General features: G+C 38.8%; 1 protein-coding gene across 11 annotated transcripts in view; it reads left to right on the top strand.

The window, feature by feature from the left end:
• The window catches only part of LOC149820458 (uncharacterized), a 90,999-nt gene that overhangs the window by 51,075 nt on the left and 15,488 nt on the right, over window positions 1–24,436 (top strand). For 2 of the 11 annotated variants that reach the window (XM_089983581.1, XM_089983580.1), the window contains exons 4-9: window positions 858–917; window positions 1,018–1,257; window positions 1,327–1,389; window positions 23,384–23,452; window positions 23,529–23,574; window positions 23,664–23,754. In XM_089983581.1, coding sequence (XP_089839707.1) covers window positions 858–917; window positions 1,018–1,257; window positions 1,327–1,389; window positions 23,384–23,452; window positions 23,529–23,574; window positions 23,664–23,734 — 549 coding nt within the window. In that variant the 3' untranslated portion in view covers window positions 23,735–23,754. Of the gene's footprint in view, window positions 1–857; window positions 918–1,017; window positions 1,258–1,326; window positions 1,390–23,383; window positions 23,453–23,528; window positions 23,575–23,663; window positions 23,939–24,436 lie in introns of those variants that run through there. The other 9 variants (XM_089983587.1, XM_089983582.1, XM_089983586.1 and 6 more) reach the window with 7 other exon arrangements.

Raw genomic sequence — 24,436 nt, 5'->3', positions numbered from 1 at the left:
TATTACACAAAAAAAAGAAATAAAAGACACTTGAAAATGTCTAACAAAGATCCAAGCCCATGAAAGATTCCCTAACACTATAAGATAAGATAAACTCTTCATAGACAAAAAAGGGATTTGCGATCCATCAGATAAAAGTAACCTGTACTTGTAGATTTCATAGTGATTTGCATCACATGTCACGAAGGGCATATTTGGAATGCATCATAGTAATTTTTTCATATTTTTAATTCCTGCTGTCAGTGTTAACATGCAAAATGTAACAAATTCTGGATATTCTGTGGTCTGATGTCACGTCTATCGAGCAATGGATAAAGCTTCTGGAAACAGGCTGGTTCCATTGAGAAAACTGAATGGTTCATGTCGTTGGGTTACTCATTCTTGAATTTGAAGGGTATAATGCACATTGCATCAGTATCCCTGGTTAGTGAATGACACACAAAATACCAAACAAGTAAAAGACTAAAGGATATACAACATGCACAAGTGTGATCAAGTGACTGAACTGGAGAACACTGTATAAAATATGTTTTCCTAACATTTTTATTCCACTGAATGTGCAGAACTTTCTAATTTCTGCTTCATGATAATAGTACTAGGAAGTTAATACATCAATCAATTGTTCTTTTAGCAAGGGTTGAAGGCTTAGACATGCTTGATTCTTGATTTGGTTGAGTCAACTTGGTGACTGGGCTAGATCATGTTCACTCTATCTATATGCCCCATGAGTGATTGTGTATGTGTGTTATATGTTATGTGTATTTCTATTGTACATCTGTACATTTTATATACATGTATGTGATTGTTTGTTAATTGTGTCATATATTGTTTGAATATCACTTAAAAGATAATTTTAGCAGGTTCAGTTTTTACTCTCAGAAATTTGTAGTACATCCATAGCAGAATTTGAACTCAAAGTAAGTCATAGTTATCTTGATTAATTATTATAGTTGGTTTTGTTTTATTCAAAATTCAACCAAGCACTTTGATATTTGCTGACAGTGATATTTTGAGTAGCTGAATGGTTTTAGGTTATATGTCACAAGAGACATTGATGGAAAGAGTCAATTGCCCTCTTCTTCAATTGCTACTCCCGATGTTTCAATCAGCAGAAGCTCGACTAGTAGTCTTGATTCCAATGGAGTTGCTCCTCCAACGGCTTTAGCTATCTCTAACCGAGAACTACATATTGGAAGTATGCCAAGGCTGCTGGAAAGAGCTGCAGATGAGGGACTGATTGTGCTGAAGTCACCAAAGGTGCTGACTTACAACTTACGGTTTATGTTTATTCTCTAATCACTACTAACCGCGTAACATAAATGACAGGTTGGTTATTTCAGAAGATCTCGGACTATCAAAGGAAAGCGTGCACCTCCATCTTGTAAAGAGGCATGCCATTTACTGCAACACTATTAGAGCCTGTGAACAGTTCAATTTGCATTTTAATTCCTATGTACAACTATATAAAATAGCATGTTTACTGTCAGTAGTCTAAATATGTATTTTTTTTATATCATGGTTTTCATAATCTAGTAAAGCATTATAATTTGTGATATTGAAAAATAAGAAATTGATACAAATAAATGAACAAAAATCAAGACAAGTAATTAATTCATGAAAATAGATAAAGATATTTGACCATAAAGAAAATGAACAAATAAAAGCAAGAAAAAAGAAGACAAATAAAATAGACAAGGAACATGAATAGATACAGTAAATCTGAACATGATAGATATAGTAAATCTGTAAAAGTATTTAAGCCTTATGTGACAGACAGAGTGTATTAACTGATTAAGATCAACAACCGGTAGTTATTAGGAAATGAGTTCCTCCAAAGCTGTTCACCAAATCACCAAAGTGGACACTCAAAGGAGTTTCACCAAAACATCAAAACTGAACACACAAATGCCACAAATAGGCTCACACAAAACCCACCAAAAGTGGCCAACAAAATAAGTAAAAAATAATAATATTTTATTAAAGTTGAATATTCAAGAAGTATTACAAAGCGGAGGGGATTCATTCGCTTTTTATACATGTACAAGAAGCCTCATAGAGACATTGGAGCATGTCCAACGGCTCTATTTAGAGACGTTGGACCAGCCCCAATGTCTCTTTTAGGACTAGTCAACCTTGTGTTCACTAGTTCCAAAAAAACTAACCTAACTTAACCTAGTTACATTATAAATAAATACATTTATATATATATATACATAATGCATATAATGTATATATTTACAATTTTCAACACTCCCCCTCAAACTTACGTTTGGATATTCGGAAGTTTGTCTCAGAGAAAGTAAAATCTAAGAGCAGCGAGAGGCTTGGTGAAAAAATCTGGCAATTGATATTCTGAGTTAACATAAGGAAGATCGATAGTGCCTTATAGATACTCCTCTCGTACTGGAATGACCCCAACTTACCCTCAAAAATAGTGATTTTTTTTAAAGCATATTTGTGGAAAACCTCCCAAGGACACGGGGTACATCACAAATTTAATATAACGAAACCACAAACTATTCCATGCATTGAATCGACTTGAAATAATAAATTAAACTTCATTAATTAAATCAATATGTCAAATATCATACTAAGGAAAATCGACTATATCAAAAATCCTGTGCCTGCTCAAAATCCAACACCAATCACAGTCTCTTGTTCTCCAGTCAACCGTTCTTACATGTCACTGAGCATCTATGCCTGGAATTGTTTTTTAAGAAAATGGGTAAGAACCGAAGTCCTCGTACAAATTCCTTTAAAAATTCAATAGGAAAGAAAATGACATAAATTAACTCTTGCATAAATTTCAGAGGAAAACCACAAGCAATAACTTACCACAATTAACTTACCATTCCAGCTTTCAACCAAATATCATGAAGAATCAATTATACATAGATGCATGCACTAATGTTGAATAATAAAATATGTATGATTCAATGCACATGCATAAATAACTTATTAAGTTATTTATCTTTTGCATGCATGTCCCTATTAAATGCACACAAATTTAATTTTCATTTTTCCTTAAACATGCGGATACTCAAAACAAGCACAGTTCTCCAAGTTCAAGTTAGGTTCTCAATCATAGCTTAACACCCAATTTGTATTTTATTTATTGGGTTTCACACTTGTTCCTCGTCTGATAATAGGAATCTTCACATTCCATCAGAATATTAGGAATCCTCACCTAATGTTGGAACATCAATGAAAATCCTCAACTATTGACGCCACTTTCTTGGTATACCAATAACTATAGTTGAGTCAACACCACCACCTCCAGGCAAAGTGGTTGATAGCTCTCTAAAACTGTGGCCGAAAAGTGAACTACACATCGAGTTCTAGGGCACAATTGCACATGGAGTTTTAGTATCCTCACGGTCCTCCATGACCGCTATCCAAGATTCCCACACTGTGGAAGGAACATCAAGGAAGAGATTAATTACAATGTTTTGGTCTCTTTTACCATATCAAATCAATTTCAAGTTATTTACGCAAGAACCATTTTGCAAATCCACATGCAAATACAATTTCGGACCCTGACCCTCACAATTTAAGTGTAATTAAATTTGAAAAACCAAGAATTTTTGAAAATTATTTTGCAATGCATAGATAAATCATCAACATTGGAGCAACACATGCTCCTAGCTTAAATAGGCCCGCAGTGGTTCACACATAACCACTAACATATCTCAAAAGTGATTTATGCCAATTGCAAAATTTCAGTGAACATAAACGCACACAATTCTACAATTTATATTTACAATGCACATTCAAAACATAAAAAGAATGTACATTTAGCCAAACACATACACATGCAAATAGAAGCTTGTAGGCCACACTATTCATGATCAATTTCATGCATATGATCAACCAAACATGCATATGATTACAATCATGTAAACATCTAAATATTCAGACTTTATGCGTATGATATGCACAATTGCAAACTGATCGGTTTAGGATCAGATTCATGTATCAAATCAAAAAATACATATTCCGATCAGATTTATGAATATGACCATTTTTATGTACATAAATTGGCTATGCAGAAATTTTCAATAGCCAATCAGATTCGTGCATATGATAAGTTTTATGAACACGAATCAGCTATGCAACAAATTAATCACTACTAGTCAGATTCATATACATGATCAGATTCATGTACATGTACCGACCAATCAGAAAAATATCCATAGCTGGTCCGATTCATGTACATGTATCGACCAAGCAAGAAACATACAACTACGGGTCATATTCGTGTACATGATCAGATTCATGTACATGGATCGATGATGCAGCGAGAGGAGGAGAACAACTAACCTCGTGGGTGCCAACGTTGACAATAGAGTTGCTGTGAATGGATCGGTACTATGCTGCCATTGGGTTGCTTCTTCAAGGCACAGTTGGGCAGCAGACGATAGCACAGAATCGATATGTAGCCACAAAGCCCGGAACAATGGATCCGAGCAAAGCTTTATTTGATGATTAACAATGCTCACAATTTAAAGAAATGAAGGGAAACAAAAAAAAGACTCAACAGAGAGTTGCTGGGTTGCAAGGAACGAACAAAAGAATGAAAGAAAGAGATGATGCAATAGAAAAAAAAGAGACAAAGAAAAGTTGCGGTAGAGTCAATCTTCTGTCCTCTCCACGAAACCCTAGAGGAGGGTTTTATAAAGTCGGTCCGGGTCCCGGGTTCAGTCATGGACCCGAGATGGGATCTGGATTGTTTTTCTGCTGGATCTGGGTCATCCGGATCGGCGCGCCTCGTACTCGTCTGGAGTAGGTACGCAGGGGCTCCACATCCCCGCGACCCGGTACTGTGTGCTGGGTCAGATCCTCTGCTTGGGTCCGATCTTCAATCCCTTTATGTGGATCTGGTCCGTGGCCAAGGTCAGACTGTATGGACCTGGTTCCTTCCTGCTCTGCATCATTCTCTCCCGGTTGGAAAGAAGTCGGCTCTGACGACTTGTTGTCTCCATAGTAAGCATATAGATCAGACACGTTGAAAATAGGCGAAATGTGCCAATCGTTGGGCAACTTGAGGAGGTAGGCATTCAGGCCCAGCCGCTGAAGAACCTTAAAAAGACCATACTTCTTAGGACTCAGTTTGCTATAGGTACCTACAGGGAAACACTCGGGACGTAAGTAGACCCAAACTAACTGACCGACCCTGAATTGGACATCACGCCGACATTGATTTGCTGAAGATTTGTAGGCATCGTAGCTTTCAACAAGTTTGGCTCGGACCTGTCTGTGGACATCACACATATATTCGACCGCATCAAATGTGTCTGGGGCTGGATCAGGAAGACCAGACACAGGGGCTAGGTCAACGACATGGGTGGGTGACCGACCATAGACCACTTGGAACGGAGATTTGCCTGTAGACTGGTTGATGGAGCTGTTATAAGCGAACTCGGCTTGAGGCAATACAAGGTCCCAAGTATTGACATTTTCCCCCACAAGGCTCCGTAACAGGTTTCCCAAGGTGCGGTTGACAACTTCAGTTTGGCCATCTGTTTGAGGATGATATGCACTGCTAAACTGGAGCTTGGTTTTCAGTAAGGCCCATAACGACTTCCAAAAATGACTCAAAAAATGGGTGTCACAGTCCGAGGTGATCGAGTGAGGCAGGCCATGAAAACGGGCCACGCCCTTGAAGTAATATGAGGCTACCAACGAGGCATCGGTTGTTCGTTTGCACGGGACAAAGATAGCCATCTTGGAAAATCTGTCGACTACCACTAGGATGAAATCAAAATGACGCGAGGTTCGGGGAAGACCCACGATAAAATCCATGGATACATGCTCCCAAGGCCGCTCAGGAATTGGCAAAGGAGTGTACAAACCACTATTTTGACGACGACCCTTGGACATTTGACACACTCGACAACTTTGAACATACTTGACAACATCTTTACGCATTTTGGGCCAAAAGTATCGTTCATTCTACAGTGCGAACGTCTTATCGTGTCCAAAATGCCCAGCTAGTCCTCCTTCATGCAATTCAGAAATCAATTTTAGTCTAAGGGAGAAAGCAGGCACACACAACTTATTACCTCGAAAAAGGTAGCCATTATGGATAATAAAACTTGAGTCAGTGGTGCCATCAGGGGCGATGCACTTTTCCCAGATCCGCTGGAAATTCGGGTCTGTAGGGTACAACTCCTTGCACTGCTCGAACCCAATGACTTGTACTGACATAGTCATCAGAAGCCTATTCTTCCTATTAAGAGCGTCAGCCACCTTGTTCAGAGTATCGGATTGATGGCGAATCGTAAATGTGTACTCTTGCAAGAAGCTAACCCACTTGGCTTGACGAGCACTTAACTTCTTCTGACTATTCAGGTACTTCAATGCTTCATGATCCGTGTACAAGACAAACTCCTTATAGATGAGATAATGCCTCCAATAACGTAGGGCTTGTACAACGGCATAAAACTCAACATCATAAGTGGAATACTGGCACCTGGCCTGAGTCAACTTCTCACTAAAGAAGGCAACCAGTCGGCGGTTCTGACTCAAGACGGCACCAATTCCCACTTTTGAGGCATCACACTCAACCTCAAAGACGGCATTGAAATCGGAAAGAGCTAGGACAGGGGCACTAGTCATTCTTTCTTTGATGAGCGTAAAGGCTCTGCCCGCGGCAGGCGTCCAATGAAAACTAGAACCTTTCAGGCAGTCGGTGATAGGGGCCATGAGGGTACTGAAATTTTGCACGAAACGACGGTAGAAAGTAGCTAACCCGTGGAAACTACGGATCTTCCCGATCGTCTTTGGGGTAGGCCAATCTACGATCGCACGGATCTTTGCAGGATCGACCTTAACTCCAGCGGAAGACACTATGAACCCCAAAAATACGACACTGGACGTCATGAACTCACACTTTTTTGCATTGACATACAGTTTTTCTCTCCTCAAAATTTCTAAGACCTGACGCAAGTGACTCAAATGATCAGACAAAGACGAATTATAAATCAAAATATCATCAAAATAGACAACGACAAACTTCCCTATACATGGACGCAACACTTGGGTCATCATGTTCATGAACGTACTTGGGGCATTAAATAACCCAAATGGCATGACTAACCACTCATACAGGCCATCACGTGTTTTGAATGCCGTTTTCCACTCATCCCCCTCCCGTATACAAATCTGGTGATACCCACTTTTTAGATCGATTTTGGAGAAAACGGAGGCACCAGATAACATATCAAACATATCATCCAAACGGGGAATGGGGAAACACACATGCGCATGGACCCATCTTTTTTCGGAGTGAGCAGGGCGGGTACTGCACAAGGGCTAATACCCACACGAATAAAACCCTTTTGCAGTAACTCTTGGACCGGCCACAATAATTCAACATGCTCATACGGGTTCATGCGATATGCGGGGAGGTTGGGGAGGCTTGATCCTGGCACAAAATCAATGGCGTGTTGGACTACCCTCGTAGAAGGTAGACCGTCAGGCAGGTCGTCTGGCATAATGTCGCGAAACTCCTCTATAAGAGGGGCAACGTCCGGGGGAATGGACACAGACGAACTCATCAACGGCTTTGCCACCAGGGCATAACAATAACCATCTTCCTGGCAATGGTTCATGAAGGGCCGGTACGAGAGGCCCACGAGCCTGGGGACCCGCTCAGGCAAATCCACGGTGGGAAAACCGGTCTCTTTGATAGGGAGAAGGACTATCCTATGACCTTTAAAAAGGAAGGAATAGGTGTTCTTGTGCCCATCGCGAATGGTTTTGCGATCAAATTGCCACTGACGCCCCAAAAGAATATGACACACACTCATGGGGGCTACATTACACCATACCTCGTCGTGATAATGCTCTCCCATGGAGAATCGCACTAAACAACGTTGGGTGATGAGAACCTCATTACCTTTCTTGAACCATGCCATCTTGTATGGTTGGGATAGTTTCTCGGTTATTCAAGGTAGATACAACGCTCTCTGACACCATATTCTCACAAGCACCTGTGTCGATAATAACATCACACACGTGACCGTCACAGTTGCACCGAGTTCTAAAAATGTTGTTCCACAACCATTTCACAGAGGCTGACTCGCGGGGTGCGGTCAAAACATGACGGATGAACAATAAATTTTCGATGTTGCCGTCGAACTCTACGACTTCCCTCTCATCCTCATCCTCGACCAACGACTCACTCTCACTCTCGGATGCTGACTCTATAATACCCTTGACGAGATGGGTATTCTTGCCCGCAGTGGGGCACTTAGACGCGATGTGTCCCAATTCCTGACACCTAAAATAACGGATTGCAGGCTCACTAGGTTTGGCTTTGGACCGGGTATTATATGCGGGTCCGGACGAGTCAGGTTTGCTAGGGTCTGCTTTAGGGGAGCTTGCTCCCCTGGTTGGAAAACTCGACTTAGGTCGACTAGATGGTTCACTGCGGGTGGTCCTATATTCCTGCCTCCTCTTCAGCTTCTCCTCGACATTCATGGCATAACTGCTTGCCTGATCTAATGTCTCGACTGTGATACAACTAAAATCATCAGAAATGGCAGGACGGAGACCAGAAACATACCTCGTGACCTGCTGGCGGGCGGTTTCCTCAACCTGCACACGTAGGGAAAGATGATGGAACTCCGCAGTATACTCTGCCACAGTTCGGGTGCTTTGACGCAGGGTCAGGTACTTCTTGTAGGCTCTCTCGGCGTGATCTGAAGGCACAAATTTTGATTGCATCAATCTCTGCATTTTCTCCCACGACTGTACGCGCTCGAGTCTCTGCCGCTCTCTCGATCGCTGCAACTCCACCCACCATGTTTGTGCTAGGCCTCTCAGCCGAGTAGACGCAAGAGAGACACGATGGTGCTCAGCGACGGTGTGGTAGTAAAAAAAAATTTGCACGGCATAAGACCAGTCGAAGAACTGCTCTGCATCGAACTGCCCCGCAAACTCCAGAAGATCTAGCTTCACCCCATAAGTTGAGGGGTGCTCTGGTGTTCTCTGCTGACGAGCCTCCACCATTCCTGCAGGATAATCGTTCCAGAAGGCATCGTCGTCCCATATTGCTTCATCGCCCTCTGTGCGGTACTGCTCGCCTGGATGCTGGTGCTGACGAACTCTACCGATGGGTGGTCGACGCTCAGGACGAGCCCGTCCCTGCTGATTCTGCCTCGGTCTTGCTTGCCCGGGGGCGGGAGCCATCTGCGGTCGACGTTGGGGCACCGGGATGACGGGAAGTCCAGGGTAGGGTGGAGGGGTCTAGTGGGTAGGGATGTCATAACATGGGTTTGGGTTAGGATACTGGTGTTGGGTCGGATATTGTATTGGATTCTGGATCAGGGTTGGGTTGGTAGGTTGGTTCGGGTTTGGATACAAGGTTGGGTTGATAGGTTGGTTTGGGTTTGGGTATGGGGTCTGGTTGATATATGGTTGGATTGACTCGCCCGATGGGATGTGGATCGGGTCTATTCCTAAACTACTCGTCGGACCCAGATACAGATAGGTTGGACTGGGGATCGAGTTGTGAGGATAAGAGGCTTGGTTTGAACTCGATCCACGATCCATATGATTATGGGTCTGGTTTTGACCCGGCTCAAATCCAAACTGGAGTTCTGTCCGGGTCCGATATGGGTCTGGGTCGAACCGGACCCAACTAGGTCGGCCGGGTGAAGCGGTTCTAGACCCAGACCCGCTCCCTGAGACCCAACGGATGGTCCCTGCGAACCGGGCCCGTGTCCTGCTGGGGTGAAGGCTGGACCGAACCCTCTTGGGTTCGACCCAATCAAAAGGGGCTCACTTGTTCCCGCTTGCGGGTGCGCTGCCACAGGGCCTCCTCGCGCGGGGTCCAGAGGGAAAGGTGAGTCCTTCCCAGGTCGGGTCGACGCACCCGGGTCTGCAATAGGGCCTAGCGTGCCGCTGAGGTCCTGTAGACCAGGTCCGACCTGCGACTGGCCCACAGGGAGGCGTGGCCTAGACTGGGGCACACCTGTGTGCTGTGGAGTTCCAGCCAGGGGTCCCGAACAGGCCTGGCGGGTGCCCACAATTACCAGATCAGGGTGGGAAGGGAGTACCGAGTGTGCACCGATGACAGAGTCTGGCTGAAAGGGGGCCGATTGGCCTATTCCTGCCCACAGGGCAATCACTCGATCTGTTGCACCGTCAGTCGGGTCCACTCCCATTCTTGGTATCAGAATTGCATATTGGCCCAATGGTGACTCAAGAGCGACTAGTCGTCTGTCGATCTCATCCACACGTTTCGATATACCTGCGACCTCTTTGCTGACGCGTTGAAGGTTCTCTTGAATTTTAGTCACCATGTCCAGCACTCGCAACACCGGATCCTCAACGCTGTGTTCCTCTCGCTCCTTGCCACTTGCCGGATCAACCCTCGTTTCTTGAGACATCACGCTCTAGGGAGGGGATCCCTAGGCTTTGATACCAAATTGATGCAGCGAGAGGGGGAGAACAACCAACCTCGTGGGTGCCAACGTTGACAATGGAGTTGCTGTGAATGGATCGGTACTATGCTGCCATTGGGTTGCTTCTTCAAGGCACAATTGGACAGCAGACGATAGCACATAATCAATATGTAGCCACAAAGCCCGGAACAATGGATCCGAGCAAAACTTTATTTGATGATTAACAATGCTCACAATTTAAAGAAATAAAGGGAAACAAAAAAAAGACTCAACAGAGAGTTGCTGGGTTGCAAGGAACGAACAAAAGAATGAAAGAAAGAGATGCTGCAATAGAAAAAAAAGAGACAAAGAAAAGCTGCGGTAGAGTCAATCTTCTGTCCTCTCCACGAAACCCTAGAGGAGGGTTTTATAAAGTCGGTCCGGGTCCCGGGTCCAGTCATGGACCCAAGATGGGATCTGGATCGTTTTCCTGCTGGATCTGGGTCATCCGGATCGGCGCGCCTCATACTCGTCTGGAGTAGGTACGCAGGGGCGCCACATCCCCGCGTCCCGGTACCGTGTGCTGGGTCGGATCCTCTGCTTGGGTCCGATCTTCAATCCCTTCATGTGGATCTGGTCCGTGGCCAAGGTCAGGCTGTATGGACCTGGTTCCTTCCTGCTCTGCATCAATCGACCAAACATAAAATACAATAAGCTGGTATGATTCATGTACATGAGCAGGTTCATGTACATGGATCGACCAGACATACATTTACAATAAGCTGGTTTGATTCATGTACATGGATCAGCTAGACAATAAATAACATCAGTTGGGCTGATTCATGTGCATGAACAAGTTCATGTACATTGATCAGCCAGACAGAGAACAACATATAGGTTGGTCTGATTCATATATATGAACATGGATGGGAATCTCAATGAGAAAGTCTATATGGAGCAACCACAAGGGTACAATAAAAAAGATCCCACCAATTATGTGTAAACTGAATAGGGCAATATATGACCTCAAACAAGCTTCCAAATCATGGTTCAAGAGTTTCTCTTTTGAAATTCAAAGACATGACTTCTATAGGTCTCATCTTGATCACTCCATCTTTATATATAAAAGCTAAGGGTGGATATAAGTGCTACTAATTTATGTGGATGATATAATAGTTACAGGAAATTCAGAGGAATATATCGATAAAATCAAGAAAGTGTTGAGTCACATATTCAAAATAAAGGATCTGGGAGGACTCATACTTTTTAGGTGTGTAGGTTGACAAGGGAAGAGATACATTAATACTGACCCAACACAAATATACCATCAATCTACTCAATAAGGCCGGTATGAAGGACTACAAACCACTGTTAACTCCTAGTTTGTTGCAGCAAAAACTCAACCGTGATGAGGGAAAACTTTATGATAATCCTACAGGATAATGAAGCATTGTAGGTATGCCCTAATATCTTACATTCATCCGACCAGATGTTGTTTACGTTGTAAATCAAGCTTCACAGTACATGCATTGCCCACGAACCAGCCATGTTAAAGCTGTCAAAAGAATTCTTAGAGGTACCCTTGGGGATGGACTCTATTATAAGAAAAGGAACAATAGTGAAGACATGCTCACAGTGATGGCTTTCTCATATGCATATTGGGTTGGAGATTCATATGAGCGAAGGTCAATCTCAGGATATTGTGTTTTTATTGGAGAAAATCTGGTTTCATAGAGATAGAGTTTACTCGTTCCAACACTAAGGCTGAATATTGATCCTAAGGCTGAATATTGATCCATGGCTGCAACCTCATCAAAGGTAACCTGAATTAAATATTTGTTGCTGATCTAAATCAGCAGACATCGAGTTCCATTTTATTCTATGACAATTAAACTGCTATTAAAATTTCACTTAATCCAATATAACATGTAAGGACAAAACACATTGAGATAGATCAACATTTTATTAGGAGTAAAATCGAAAGTGGTGAAATTACAACTTGGTTTATTGGGACTGAGATCAAGTGACTCTTGTTTATAAAGGGCTTAGGAAAACAATGCTTTTGGTATTTGAAGAGCAAGTTGTCCATGATTCTAACAATATACAACTTGAGGGAGGATGTTGAGATGCGACATTTAGATTTGCATCCAGATTGTTGTCTTTTATTGTAACACGTGCATTTAATATATATTTTGTTTCATGTTTTTCCCCATAGTTTAATATTCTCTTGTGCATTGATACGAGGGGTAACTTTGTACTTGTACACAAAGATCAACTGTGTTTTATTAAAATAGAGAGCCCTACACATCCCATATTGGGAATCGTGTGGAGAGATTTTTTGCAACCCCTCTTTCTCTTGTCTCATCTCCTCTCCTTCTCTTGGTTTCTGGTAGTATAGGTCTAATTTTATACTTTAAAGTTTCTCCATCATCCATCTTAGAATTGATGACTTTTAGAGTGTTAACTCTTTTTTTTCATCAGAAAGCCCAGATCGCTCTAGTATCTTAGCCGCATACTTAGGCTAAGAAAAAGTAATCATGAGGTGAATATGCAACTTTAATACCAATAAAGTAATGTAAAAAACCATGATTTGTCGTTATCAAAGTTGGATTTGTAATGACCCCAACTCATACCCCTTAAAAACGTAGATTTTTTTTAACCATTGCGAAAAAATTCCCAGAGACCGGGGCCTTTACAGTTCCACTCACAATTGGATAACTCAACCAACTACAAGGGATCTTAAACTTATCATCCAAACCATAGCAAACCAAATTTTATTAATTAAGAAATAATAGTCATGAAACAATTGCATTAGAAATCAGAGTGCATAGACAATTAAATATAAGAAAAAAGTAAAGAAAAGCAGAACCACGCTGTCCATCTGTGAAGCTGTCTAGCAAACGTGTAACACTCATAGCTCTCCCAGAAGCGAGTCGCTTCACTGATCTTCTGCGGCTGCGAAAACCATAAAAGTATGGGTGTCAGAAATTCGATGAATTCTGTGTACGAATCCTTCTAATAAAATAAGTAAGCATAAAAAATACAGATAAGAATTTATGCAATATTTTAGAGGTATGCAATTATGACAAATTCATAATTCAATTAAACATTCATGCATTAGCGACAATTATTAAGCATGAAAGAACATTTAATAAGTAACAGGGATCACAATTTAAGCAATATAATCATTTAACATGCATTAAGGAACAACATTATGCATTCACCAACATTTAACAGTTAAGGGAACAGGTAAACATGCATGATCTAATGCATAGCAGTAATATGCATGACTTCAGTGCAATGTATGAGTAAATTATTATATTTTATTAGAACTTTCTTTTCATATGCATGTCTCTATTAAATGCACACAATTTAAGTTTATCTTTTTAATTATCGTTGCCTGTGGATACACCAAACAGATAAAATCCCTAAGGTCAAGTTAGGTTTCCAGGATAGCTTAGCACATACTTTGTATTTTATTACTGGGTTTCAAACTTAGCCTTCTACCGAAACAGCCTTCAGAACATTAGACCACCCATCTAATGTCGGGGACATCAGAGATCACCCATCCACAAGTGTCACTTTCTTGGTATACCAAAACAATAGTTGTGTCTACACACCACCTCCAGGTAAAGTAGCAGACTCTCCCTAAAACCGTGTGAAGGAGAAAAAACCTCAATATCGGGTTCAGGGGTAATCAATAATGCACACGGAGTTTTTGTATTCTCGTGGTCTCTCAAAATCGAAACTCTAAGATTCTCATTCTAACGACGGGAGATCTCAGAACGTATACTACACTGTTCTTTTAACTTTATTTGTTTATTAATAATCAATTCTTTAATTTGCAATTCAGTATGTAAACAAATGCAAAAACTCGCATATTCCCCTGCGAGAACCATCATGGGATCACCGCTCGCGAAAAAGCATAGAACAATGCATTATAGTGCAACAACATTAATGTGATTTTTGCGATGCATTATAAACAAGAAAAGAAAGAGCAAAACAACGCTCAAGGCTCTCCAGGCCTGCGATGATTCATTTCGACCATCGATGCATCATATGCAAAAATCGTGAATAACATACCACAATGCATTCCTTTTGAATGCTTCATAATGCACATTTATATCTGCCATTTAAAGATGTGCATAAAACAATAATATGCACATGCATGTGCATGAGTTCACAACTTCACACTCATTGCATGCTTTCATTCGATTCACATATTCATGTCAAATGCATGATTTTATTTAATACATATATCCATGTCAAATGCTTTCATTCATGCATCCTTTCAATTAAAGCACGTGATCACTCGTGCAATTATTTACTTGTAACATGTCAATTTCACGTATACTCATATATAAGAGAACAATCTTGAATTAACACTTTAACTCATAAAATTCATGTGGATGCTTTAAGTCATGACCCCTTTCAATTAAAACATGTGAACACATCATGTAATCACTTACATGTAAACCCATATTAATTCCATGTATGCTCATGCATAAGAAAACAACCATATGATTAACACTTTTACCTCAGCATAGGATATTCAGTTTAAGCATTTGAAACAGCTTGTACGACGACAATAAAAAATGATTACATGTTTAGCTAAATCATAGTAGCACCCATAACCGTTTCTGTCACATTGCTAACATAGATGCATGCCTAACAATCTTTCGTGACATGTATTTTGATCACATTGTAAATAGCCGTGACAACATTCATAAACATTAATCAAATATGTTGCTAAATAATCATCATATACGAACCAATTGAACAATTAAACATGAATATGTACATATAAAAAAAATATCAGTGTAACCTGTGCAAAACTATACCAACATATTTATATAATGTGTTTCTTGTTTTTTTTTTAGAACAGATGGCCCAGTACCTACCCAGCCGAACCTGGGCCTGACAGGTCATGCTGTCACCCAGCCGAACCTGGTTCAGTTGGGTCGACAACAACCGGTCTGCGCTGCCAGCGAACTAAAATGTTTTTGTTGAAAACTGCCCAGTCGAGCCCCACTCGGTTGGGTGCAGCAAGCTCGGCTGGCCTGGCCCAGCACTAGAAGTGGGTCTGGTCGGAGTTGGCCAGCCGAGCAGAGCTCGACTGGTCTGCCGACCAGGCCACTAGTGGCTCCCTGCTGAGACTCACTTGCTATAATTATTATTTTTTTATAAAGTGCATCAACATAGCTATTTGCAGGGAATAAGCATACGTATGCATAGGAAATAAGCATAAGTATGCACAACTAGTGGTTCACATGGCCGAATATCATGTCCTTGGGGCCTTATGCTTAACAATATGCAAGAATACCAAAACCCCCAATCATGCTTTAACAAACCTATCATCTAGAACATACTCATTCTAAATTTTGTAGTTAATATTTCTCATGATTTCAAGAGGTAACCTGAACATGTTACTTAACCCACTATTTTTTTTTTATACTTGCCCAGTCGAGCCCCACTCGGCTAGGCCCCTGCAAGCAGGGGCAGGCCTGGCAGGCCAAGCCAGGTCAGCTGAACTGGTTCAACTGAGCCTGCCAGGCCTGGCCAGCCGAGCCCAACTCGGCTGGTCCAGTGACCCGACCCCGTGACCTCCATATATATATATATACATAAAATAATTTTTTTTGATGACCCAACATGTGTATACCTGCAACATCTTCTAAACATAAGGGAGATGCATATACATATACTTATGTATGTGTTCTTGCATGCACATGAGCATAAACTTCTAATACCCGTAATATGCATATTTAAACAACACATGTGAAAGCATACCCATACTAACATCCCCATAAATATCCAGATTCACCACTATGCAATTTTTTTTTTGAGAGGATGGATACATACGCATGGAATATCTATCACATGCTTTCATGGGTCTCCTAACTAAACAATACATGAATGTAAAGGATATGGAATAACAACCGAATCATACGTATTCAGATTTATGACTGCACACAAACAACCTTAATTCAACATCTTTTTATATATATCTAAATTAATCTACAACATGATTCATCCATTTTTTTCTCATATTATATGGATTTCCAACAAAAATATTTCATGGAAATCTATTGGATCCAATCCGGATCCAGTTCGATAAACTACTCAATTTTTGAAAAACTGTGATTTTCAGGCCAACCGGAACTCGAATTTAGAAAAGTAAAATATCGTTGCGCTCAGAATTTTAAGACGCATCCAATGACATATTACACGAATATCGAATTTTGAATTTCACCCAAAAATAACCTGAATTTTGCTTGAATTTAAAAGTCGAAAATAAAACTCTTTATCTCGCTTCGATTGACTCGTTACGACCTTGTCGATGAGACCTGAGCCAAGCCCAGACTTAGAGACATCAGTCTAAAAAATGAGCTTCAAACGATTTTTCTCCCAGACTTAGCCAAATTTTTGAAAAAATAGAAAGATGACTAAGTATGAAAATACGTGATATTACAGGATTTGAGAACATCTTTGATATGACTAACTCCCTGCTTATCACCTCTTGTGATAATCATGTCATCCACATAGAACAAAAAGATAACTATACTTGCATCAGAAGACTTAACAAAAAATGCAGTGTTAGTATAACATGACTTAAAATCTAGTTGAATTATCACTATATTGAATCGATTATTATCAAGCCTCAGGGGCTTGTTTTAGGCCATACAAGGCTTTTCGCAAATAAAAAACTTTTTTATGTACCAATTCTAAACCTGAAGGTGGTTCCATATAAACTTTCTCATTAAGATTACCATTTAAAAAATATTTTTGACATTCGTCTGAAAAATATGTCATTTTTTAATTGAAGCTACATAAATGAGGGTTCTAACAACAGTAATACGAACAACATGAGTGAATGTCTTTTTATAGTCTATACCGTACTCTTGACCATATCCTTTAGCTACAAGTCTAGCTTTATATATCTCTAATGTTCTATCACTTTTGGTTTTAACTTTGTAGACTCACTTATATCTTATAGTTTTCTTTCTCTTGGGTAAAGTTTGAATTTCTTAAGTTTTTGCCTTTTATAGAGCTTCTAATTCATTATTCATGGCACTGATCCATTCTTAATGGTTTTTAGCCTCATTATTTGAAGACGGTTCTACATAGAAGTGAATGACCATAAGACAAGATCTATAATTGGGTTCAAATGATTCATAGGATACAAACTTACTAGGTGCTTTAGACATTTTCATAGATCTTTTAACACTAGGTTGATTTAAGTCTTGACTTTGGGAATACCTCTCTAATGCACATGGAGGATGGTCTTGAGTTCAACAAGAATAGACTTGTATTTCATTGTGATATTCAACTATATCAATAGAACTATCATTTTCATGTGCATCATGAGTGTCATCATTGTCACTCTCATTCACATCTTGAATATCATTACTATCATTCACATTATCAATAATATCATTATCATGCCCAACAATATTACCATCATGCATTTTAACTAAATCAAACAAGGAGTACTCAAGGTTTTTAAGACTCAATTTGTCCAAAACTATTTTCCTTTTCAAGAAAAATCACATTTCTTAAAACATAGAGTTTATCTTTTTCAATATCATAACGCCTATATCCTTTTTGGTTTTCGGCATAGCCTAAGAAAACACAAGGTATAGCTTTTGCGAAAAGCTTATCATTTTTATTAGAATGGACAAAACATTTACAACAAAAGATTCTTAATCTTTTATAATCAGGAGGCATTTTAAACAAATTTTCAATAGAAAAAATATTTTCAAGAATAGTTGAAGGCATTCTATCAATTAAATAGACCGTTGTAAGAGCGACTTTGGTCCAAAACTCTTTTGGAGCATTTTTGGATATGAGAATAGTCCTAGTGGTTTCAATGATGTGCTAATGTTTTCTTTCGGCCAACCCATTTTGTCATGGTGTATATGGACAAAATCTTTGATGAATAATCCCTTGTTGATCAAGGTATTTTTTGAAGTCATTTGAAAAAAATTCTCCTCTAGAATCAGATTTAAAGATTTTAGTGGATGCTTTAAATTGATTTTTGACATAAATATGAAATATTTGAAAACAATCATATACTTTCTATTTGAGTCTAAGAAAATAAATTCATGTGTGTCTACTATAGTCATCCACAAATATAACATTAATAAGATACTCCTCGTTTATAAATAATCAGTGTCGGTCCCCATCTTAGTTGTGAAAGGTACTATGCGGTGAGCCCCTAAAAAGACTAGGCGGGTTTAGGCGAGACTAGGTTGACTACTCGGTACCCCAATTAAAAAAATTATAAAAATATACAAATATGTAAACAAATTGTTAAAATTAATTACAAACATGTATACATCATAAAATCAATCAACAATAAACAACAAACAAAACACATGTCATCGAACACTATAAAACAATTATATTAAATAACATGCTCAAAACATTTAAGAATAATTGAACATTTGAACAAACAAACCATACAACAAATAATATGAATGAACAATATACAAAAAAATTAACAACAATAAACGTAAAATTAACAATAAACATAAGAAGAAATTAACAAGAAAAATAAACAAACCATGCAATTGATAACCTGCTAAAAAAAGTTTAAGGATAAATGAACAATTAAATAAACAAACCATACAACTAATAATGTGAATAAACAATATACAAAAAAATTAATAACAATAGACATAAAATAAGCAATAGACAAATAAGAAGAAATGAACAATTGAATAAGCAAACCATGCAACGGAGAACTAAGTCAACTGTCAATGAAAATAAAAGGAAACTATATAGTTTAAACACAATTAAAGCTTTAACAATATTAAAAGTCATAATAAAATGTCATGAGTCATAACTGAACTATTGATAATTCATGGTAACTAAAACATCACATTTAACCACCGTCTCATATGGTAAAACAAATTATATATATACACACCCACACCCTCACACACACACACACACACACACACACACATATATATATATATATGAAAGGAGAATTGAACATATTAGGCCCCACTTTTTATTCTGCCCCATAGTTTTAAAGTGTTTTATGATAGATATGGACTGTTAGATGTGTTTAGCATGCTCGATTTAGAGGGAATCGACTCTTGGATCATGTTTTTTTTATGAAAAAACATGATTTTATGAGCCGGAAAAAGCTGGTACCATCATAGCCATTAATTTTGTATCACTGGAAAAACCTGTATAGAGGTCATATTCCGGTGATCCAAAAGCCGGTTCCCACTAAACAAAACCTATAGATCACATCTATGGTATTAGATGTGAGGAAAAAAAAAAACCCAAAACAACCTTTTTTGAGGGGGCAGAATGAGAAGGTGGGCAGGAGGAGCACATTACTCATATGAAAAACACAAAACACAATTACACATAATATATATTATAATAAAAGGAAAAACAAAAGAGAAGAAGAAGAAAAGGGGGGAAAGAGAAGAAGAAAACCTAGAGAGAGAAAGAGAAACCGAGGGAGAGCGAGAGAGGTGAGAAATTGAGAGAGAGAGAGAGAGGCGTACCTGGCTGGTTGCCTTCTTCTTCGTGTTGTAAAGAGTCAAGAGAGAGAGGAGGGAATCGAAAGAGCGAGAGGAGAGAAAAAAAGGGAAAGGCGTTACGCCTTTCCCCTTTTTATAGCAAGGGGTAAAAAAAAAATTTAAAAACACCATCACCTTGACGATCCTAGCCTAGGTGGCACCTAGGCATTAAAATAGGGCCCCACCGCTCAAACCCAATCGCCCAGGCGGTGGGGCTGCCCCTAGGCTGCCTAGGGACTGCCTTTGACAACAAAGGTCCCTATACATCCAGATGTATTGACTCAAATTATTCTTTAGAAACAAAATGACTAGGTCTAAAAGGCAAAGATTTTATTTTTCCAAGAATATAATCTTCACAAACTAAGTCTTTTTCATTACAATTTTCAACAAAAGGAAACAAATACAATTTTGACATGTGGGATGTTCTAATCTCTTATGCCAATTTTCAATGTCCTTTTCAACAAAATTGCAAAAATCTTGATTGAAAAGTTTTAAGTTGTCCATGTAGTAGAGGTCCCCTTTTCTATGGCCTCGCACAATCGGCTTCTCAGATTGAAGATCTTGCACCAAGCAACCACTAGATGAAAACGTGACCTTATATTCATATGAGTAATTTGAGAAACGGATAGGAGATTTATATTTAGTTTAGGTACAACTCTTATGTTTGGGCACAAATTTTTTAATTATTTTTAGTTTTTTTTTAAAGTACCAAAACCTTTCATTTTTAAAGATGTTCCATTGGCGGTTGAAACATAAGAATCATTGAGGTTAATGTGACATTCGAATAGTACAGACTCATTAGGAATCTTATGAAAATAAATACAAAATCAAGAATCCAAAGTCTTACCGGGGTCCACGCATGTATAGACGGCCACACCGGAAAGAGAAGTTTGACCTTTAAATAATGATTGTAGTGCTTTCATAAGTTGAGCGAGTGTCATATCTCCAACACTTTTGGAGTCTGCATTTACACCACCTTTCTCGAATGAGGGCCCCATAAAAGCCACTCTCTTTTCTTCTCTTCTATCTTCTCTTTTCCTTTTTGGGCAAAAAGGTTTGATGTTGGCCCGGTTCATTACAAAAATGACATGATTTTCTTTTTGGAATCATAGTCATTTGAGTTTTTTTCAAAATATGGAGGCTTATAGACTCTTGTGTGATTCTTGAGCCTTAACATAACAAACATTGATTCTTCATCTTTGGTAGATGATGATTTGGTCAATCTATTTTTTCTATGATTAGTTCTTTTAGAGTTTCAACTATGGAAGAAACACCTTTTCTATGAAGGAGGGCATATTTTTGTTTCCTCAAACTTAGGTCTAAGCTCATTTACAAATTGATAAAAGTACTTTGTTTTAATTTATTTGTTACAAAGCTCTATGTCTAGGAGGTAATGCCACTTAGGCTCTAGAAGAGCTAACTCACCCCAAAGGAGAGAAAGAACATTGTAATATTCTCTTATGCTCATGAGTCTTCTTGGGTCATGGTCTTCACTTTATTTTAGAGGTTACATACATGGGCTATATCTCTTAGAGAATACATGTCTTCGAGATATTTCCAAACATCACTAACAAATTCAAATTTTGCCAAACTAGAGCATTTTTTTATATCAACACTATTAATGAGCCATCTCATGGTTTTGGAATGACCCATCTTTCACTCATTCATTCTCTTTTCGTAGTCAATAACGACTTTATTCATATTATCTCTTTGAAGTGCTACTTCATTGCCATTTTCATTCTTGGTGAATACAAACTTTGATTCTTTTTCGGTGCCATTCATTAAGCCCCATAGACCCTTTTTCCAAATTTTATGTTTTACTATGGATGCCCACATCACATAGTTGGTGTCATTGAGTCTCACGGGAATGGAAACGATGACTCCTCCATAGATACAAATGAAGAGGAGAGATAGCGAGGAAGAAAAAGATAATGAAGGTGACGTTCTTTTGGACATTACAAGCCTATGATCAAACGATTCATGATCTCGTGCACACAAACAAGCTTCACAAGGTTCTCAATACCGATGGCTCTGATACCATGTAATGAAACCAATAAAATCTCAAGAGAGTGCCACTAAGACAATAATAGAATACAAATACAAAGTAGTCACTTATGGACCAAATACACTCTCACAATGGAGACGTACACTAATAACTCACAAAGAGAGTCACAAGTAAAAAATATAAGTGTATTCTCATTAACAAAATACTTGGAAAAACATAACATACACAATAGGGAAGGTTTCTATTTATAAGCACAAGAGAGAGCAAAGGGGGCAGTCCAACTAGTTGTTGGGCCCAACTACTAGTTTGTCTGTCCCAACAGTCACATGACATAAATAGAAAAAAAAACAAAAAATAAAACTGAAATTACAAAAACTGCCCCTAATGGGCCGACACCTATTACGATAAAAAAATGACTGAAATACCCCTAATGAGTATTTCAGTTTACATACAAAATATATTTCAGTATATATATAGAGTGACCCATATCATCAAACAGGTAAAGTGTCCGAACATTTTTGGACACTTGTGCACGCGATCAGCGGTGCAGTTTTTTACACTTTTTTGGACCTTTAGCTGCAGTCTTGACCGCCGCTAAAGCCCTAGGCGGAAACCAGGGCTTTAGTGGCAGTCAAAAACCAAAATTCAAATTTTTTTGGATGCGCGGCATGCGACTTCACTTCTTACCTGAGTTCGACGAAAACCCATTTGAAGATATGGGTTTTTGTATATATATATATATATATATATATATATATATATATATATATATATATAGAGAGAGAGAGAGAGAGAGAGAGAGAGAGAGAGAGAGAGAGAGAGAGAGAGTGGTAGCTGCGCAACCCTTAGGTGCACAGCTACTGCGCAATTGCGCTGGCCGTCCATCACATGGCGTTATGGATGGCCATAAAAAAATGTGAAAAGGGCAAAAATCCTGCCGCTAAAAACTCTAAAACGTGCAAAAGCGCATTTTAGCAGTTTTTGCACTGGCCATCCATCAAGCCCTGCGATGGATGGCCAGCGTGACCCCGTAGGTAGCTGTGCACCTAAGGGTTGCACAGCTACCACTTTATATATATATATATATATATATATATATATATATATATATATATATATATATATATATATATTAGGTACAATATCTTGACACTTAACACTCGAGGCAGATAATGTGATTATGATTTTAAAATTCTATTAGGTGTTAATATCATCTATTCCATACTCTGGTTGAATTCCAGTGGCCTTATTGAATATTGGTAAATCATCTTCCAAAATGTATCTATGTTGTGTCAGCAAAAGTCTTTTTTGTTTATAAATTCATTCTGACCTGTGAAGCATGCTCTTCATGCTTGTGATTTTATTTTGTCAAATGCATTGCTATTCTATGGGCTGTACAAGTTGCTCATTGGCTCTTTGGATTTATGTTTGTTTTTTGACAGAAACAAATAGTGATAGAAGGCCAAGTTGTTTGTTTCGTGGAGCAGCTTGGTGGTGAAATACCAGTTGAGGTACCAATTTAATTTAGTTGAATCCATTTATCTTCTATTATGGAAAATTGTTGACATTTTTTGCTTAATTTTCTAGTCCGAAGTTGCTGGAGAAATCACAAAGATATTGAGAGAAGATGGTGGTATGTGTTCTCAGCTTTTAATGTTTCCATTGTTTTATGCTTGAGACTCTAAAATTGCCTCATACATGTATCTACATTCTATGAATCAGAAGCAGTAGGATATGGTGACCCGCTTATCGCTATACTTCCTTCATTCCCTGGGATTAAAAAACTCCAGTAGATAGCCAGAAGCATAACCTTGTACGTATCATACATTTTCCAACAAAATTTTGATTCTGGAATTTATTATCAAGTTTGCCTGTATATAAGTATGATTAGGTGGTGTGATCATTCAGGTGAACTGTTCAGCTTCTGCTATACATGGTTTGATATAATGACATGCTTTTTGCATTGACTGGAATGCATATCTTGAGAAAAAAATAAACTGTTCTGATGAATAAAGACTACAAATGGAAGCAGTCTTCGGAATGAGTTGGTGCCTACTGGTACTGCCTTAAATATTTCTTAGTAAATGTTTATTTCTCAGTATTTTGTGGAAGTAACCTACTCATATGTGTTAAAAGTAGTGATCTTGGTTGAGGCATCAACAAGGGCTCTTACATAATCACCTAGGTTGTTTTCGGATCATAGTCACTAGTATCTTTCAAGGCAGTTTCTCACCAAGGGTTTTTCTCGAAGTTTCTTTTTCAAAAAGTGGGGTTTTCTCGGGAAAACTCTTGGGAGTTTTTAAAAATGAAACAAAAATAAAGTAATTGGTTTCATATCATTTTTCTTGCAAAAATGTGAAGTAATAAGTTTGAAAGTTTTTAAAATACAAAAGAAACAAAAAAAAAGAAAAGAAAAACTAGGCTTAAAATTTATAAAAATAAGTTTTTTTTCAAAAGTACTTAAAAACTATCATGATAAGATCGCATTATTGTCA

Source organism: Nuphar pumila, chromosome 12 (assembly GCF_984573655.1).
Source record: "Nuphar pumila chromosome 12, dmNupPumi1.hap1.1, whole genome shotgun sequence".
NCBI lineage: Eukaryota > Viridiplantae > Streptophyta > Magnoliopsida > Nymphaeales > Nymphaeaceae > Nuphar > Nuphar pumila.
The sequence above is the reverse complement of the archived record's forward strand: the minus strand, read 5'-3'. Positions and strand labels throughout refer to the sequence as shown.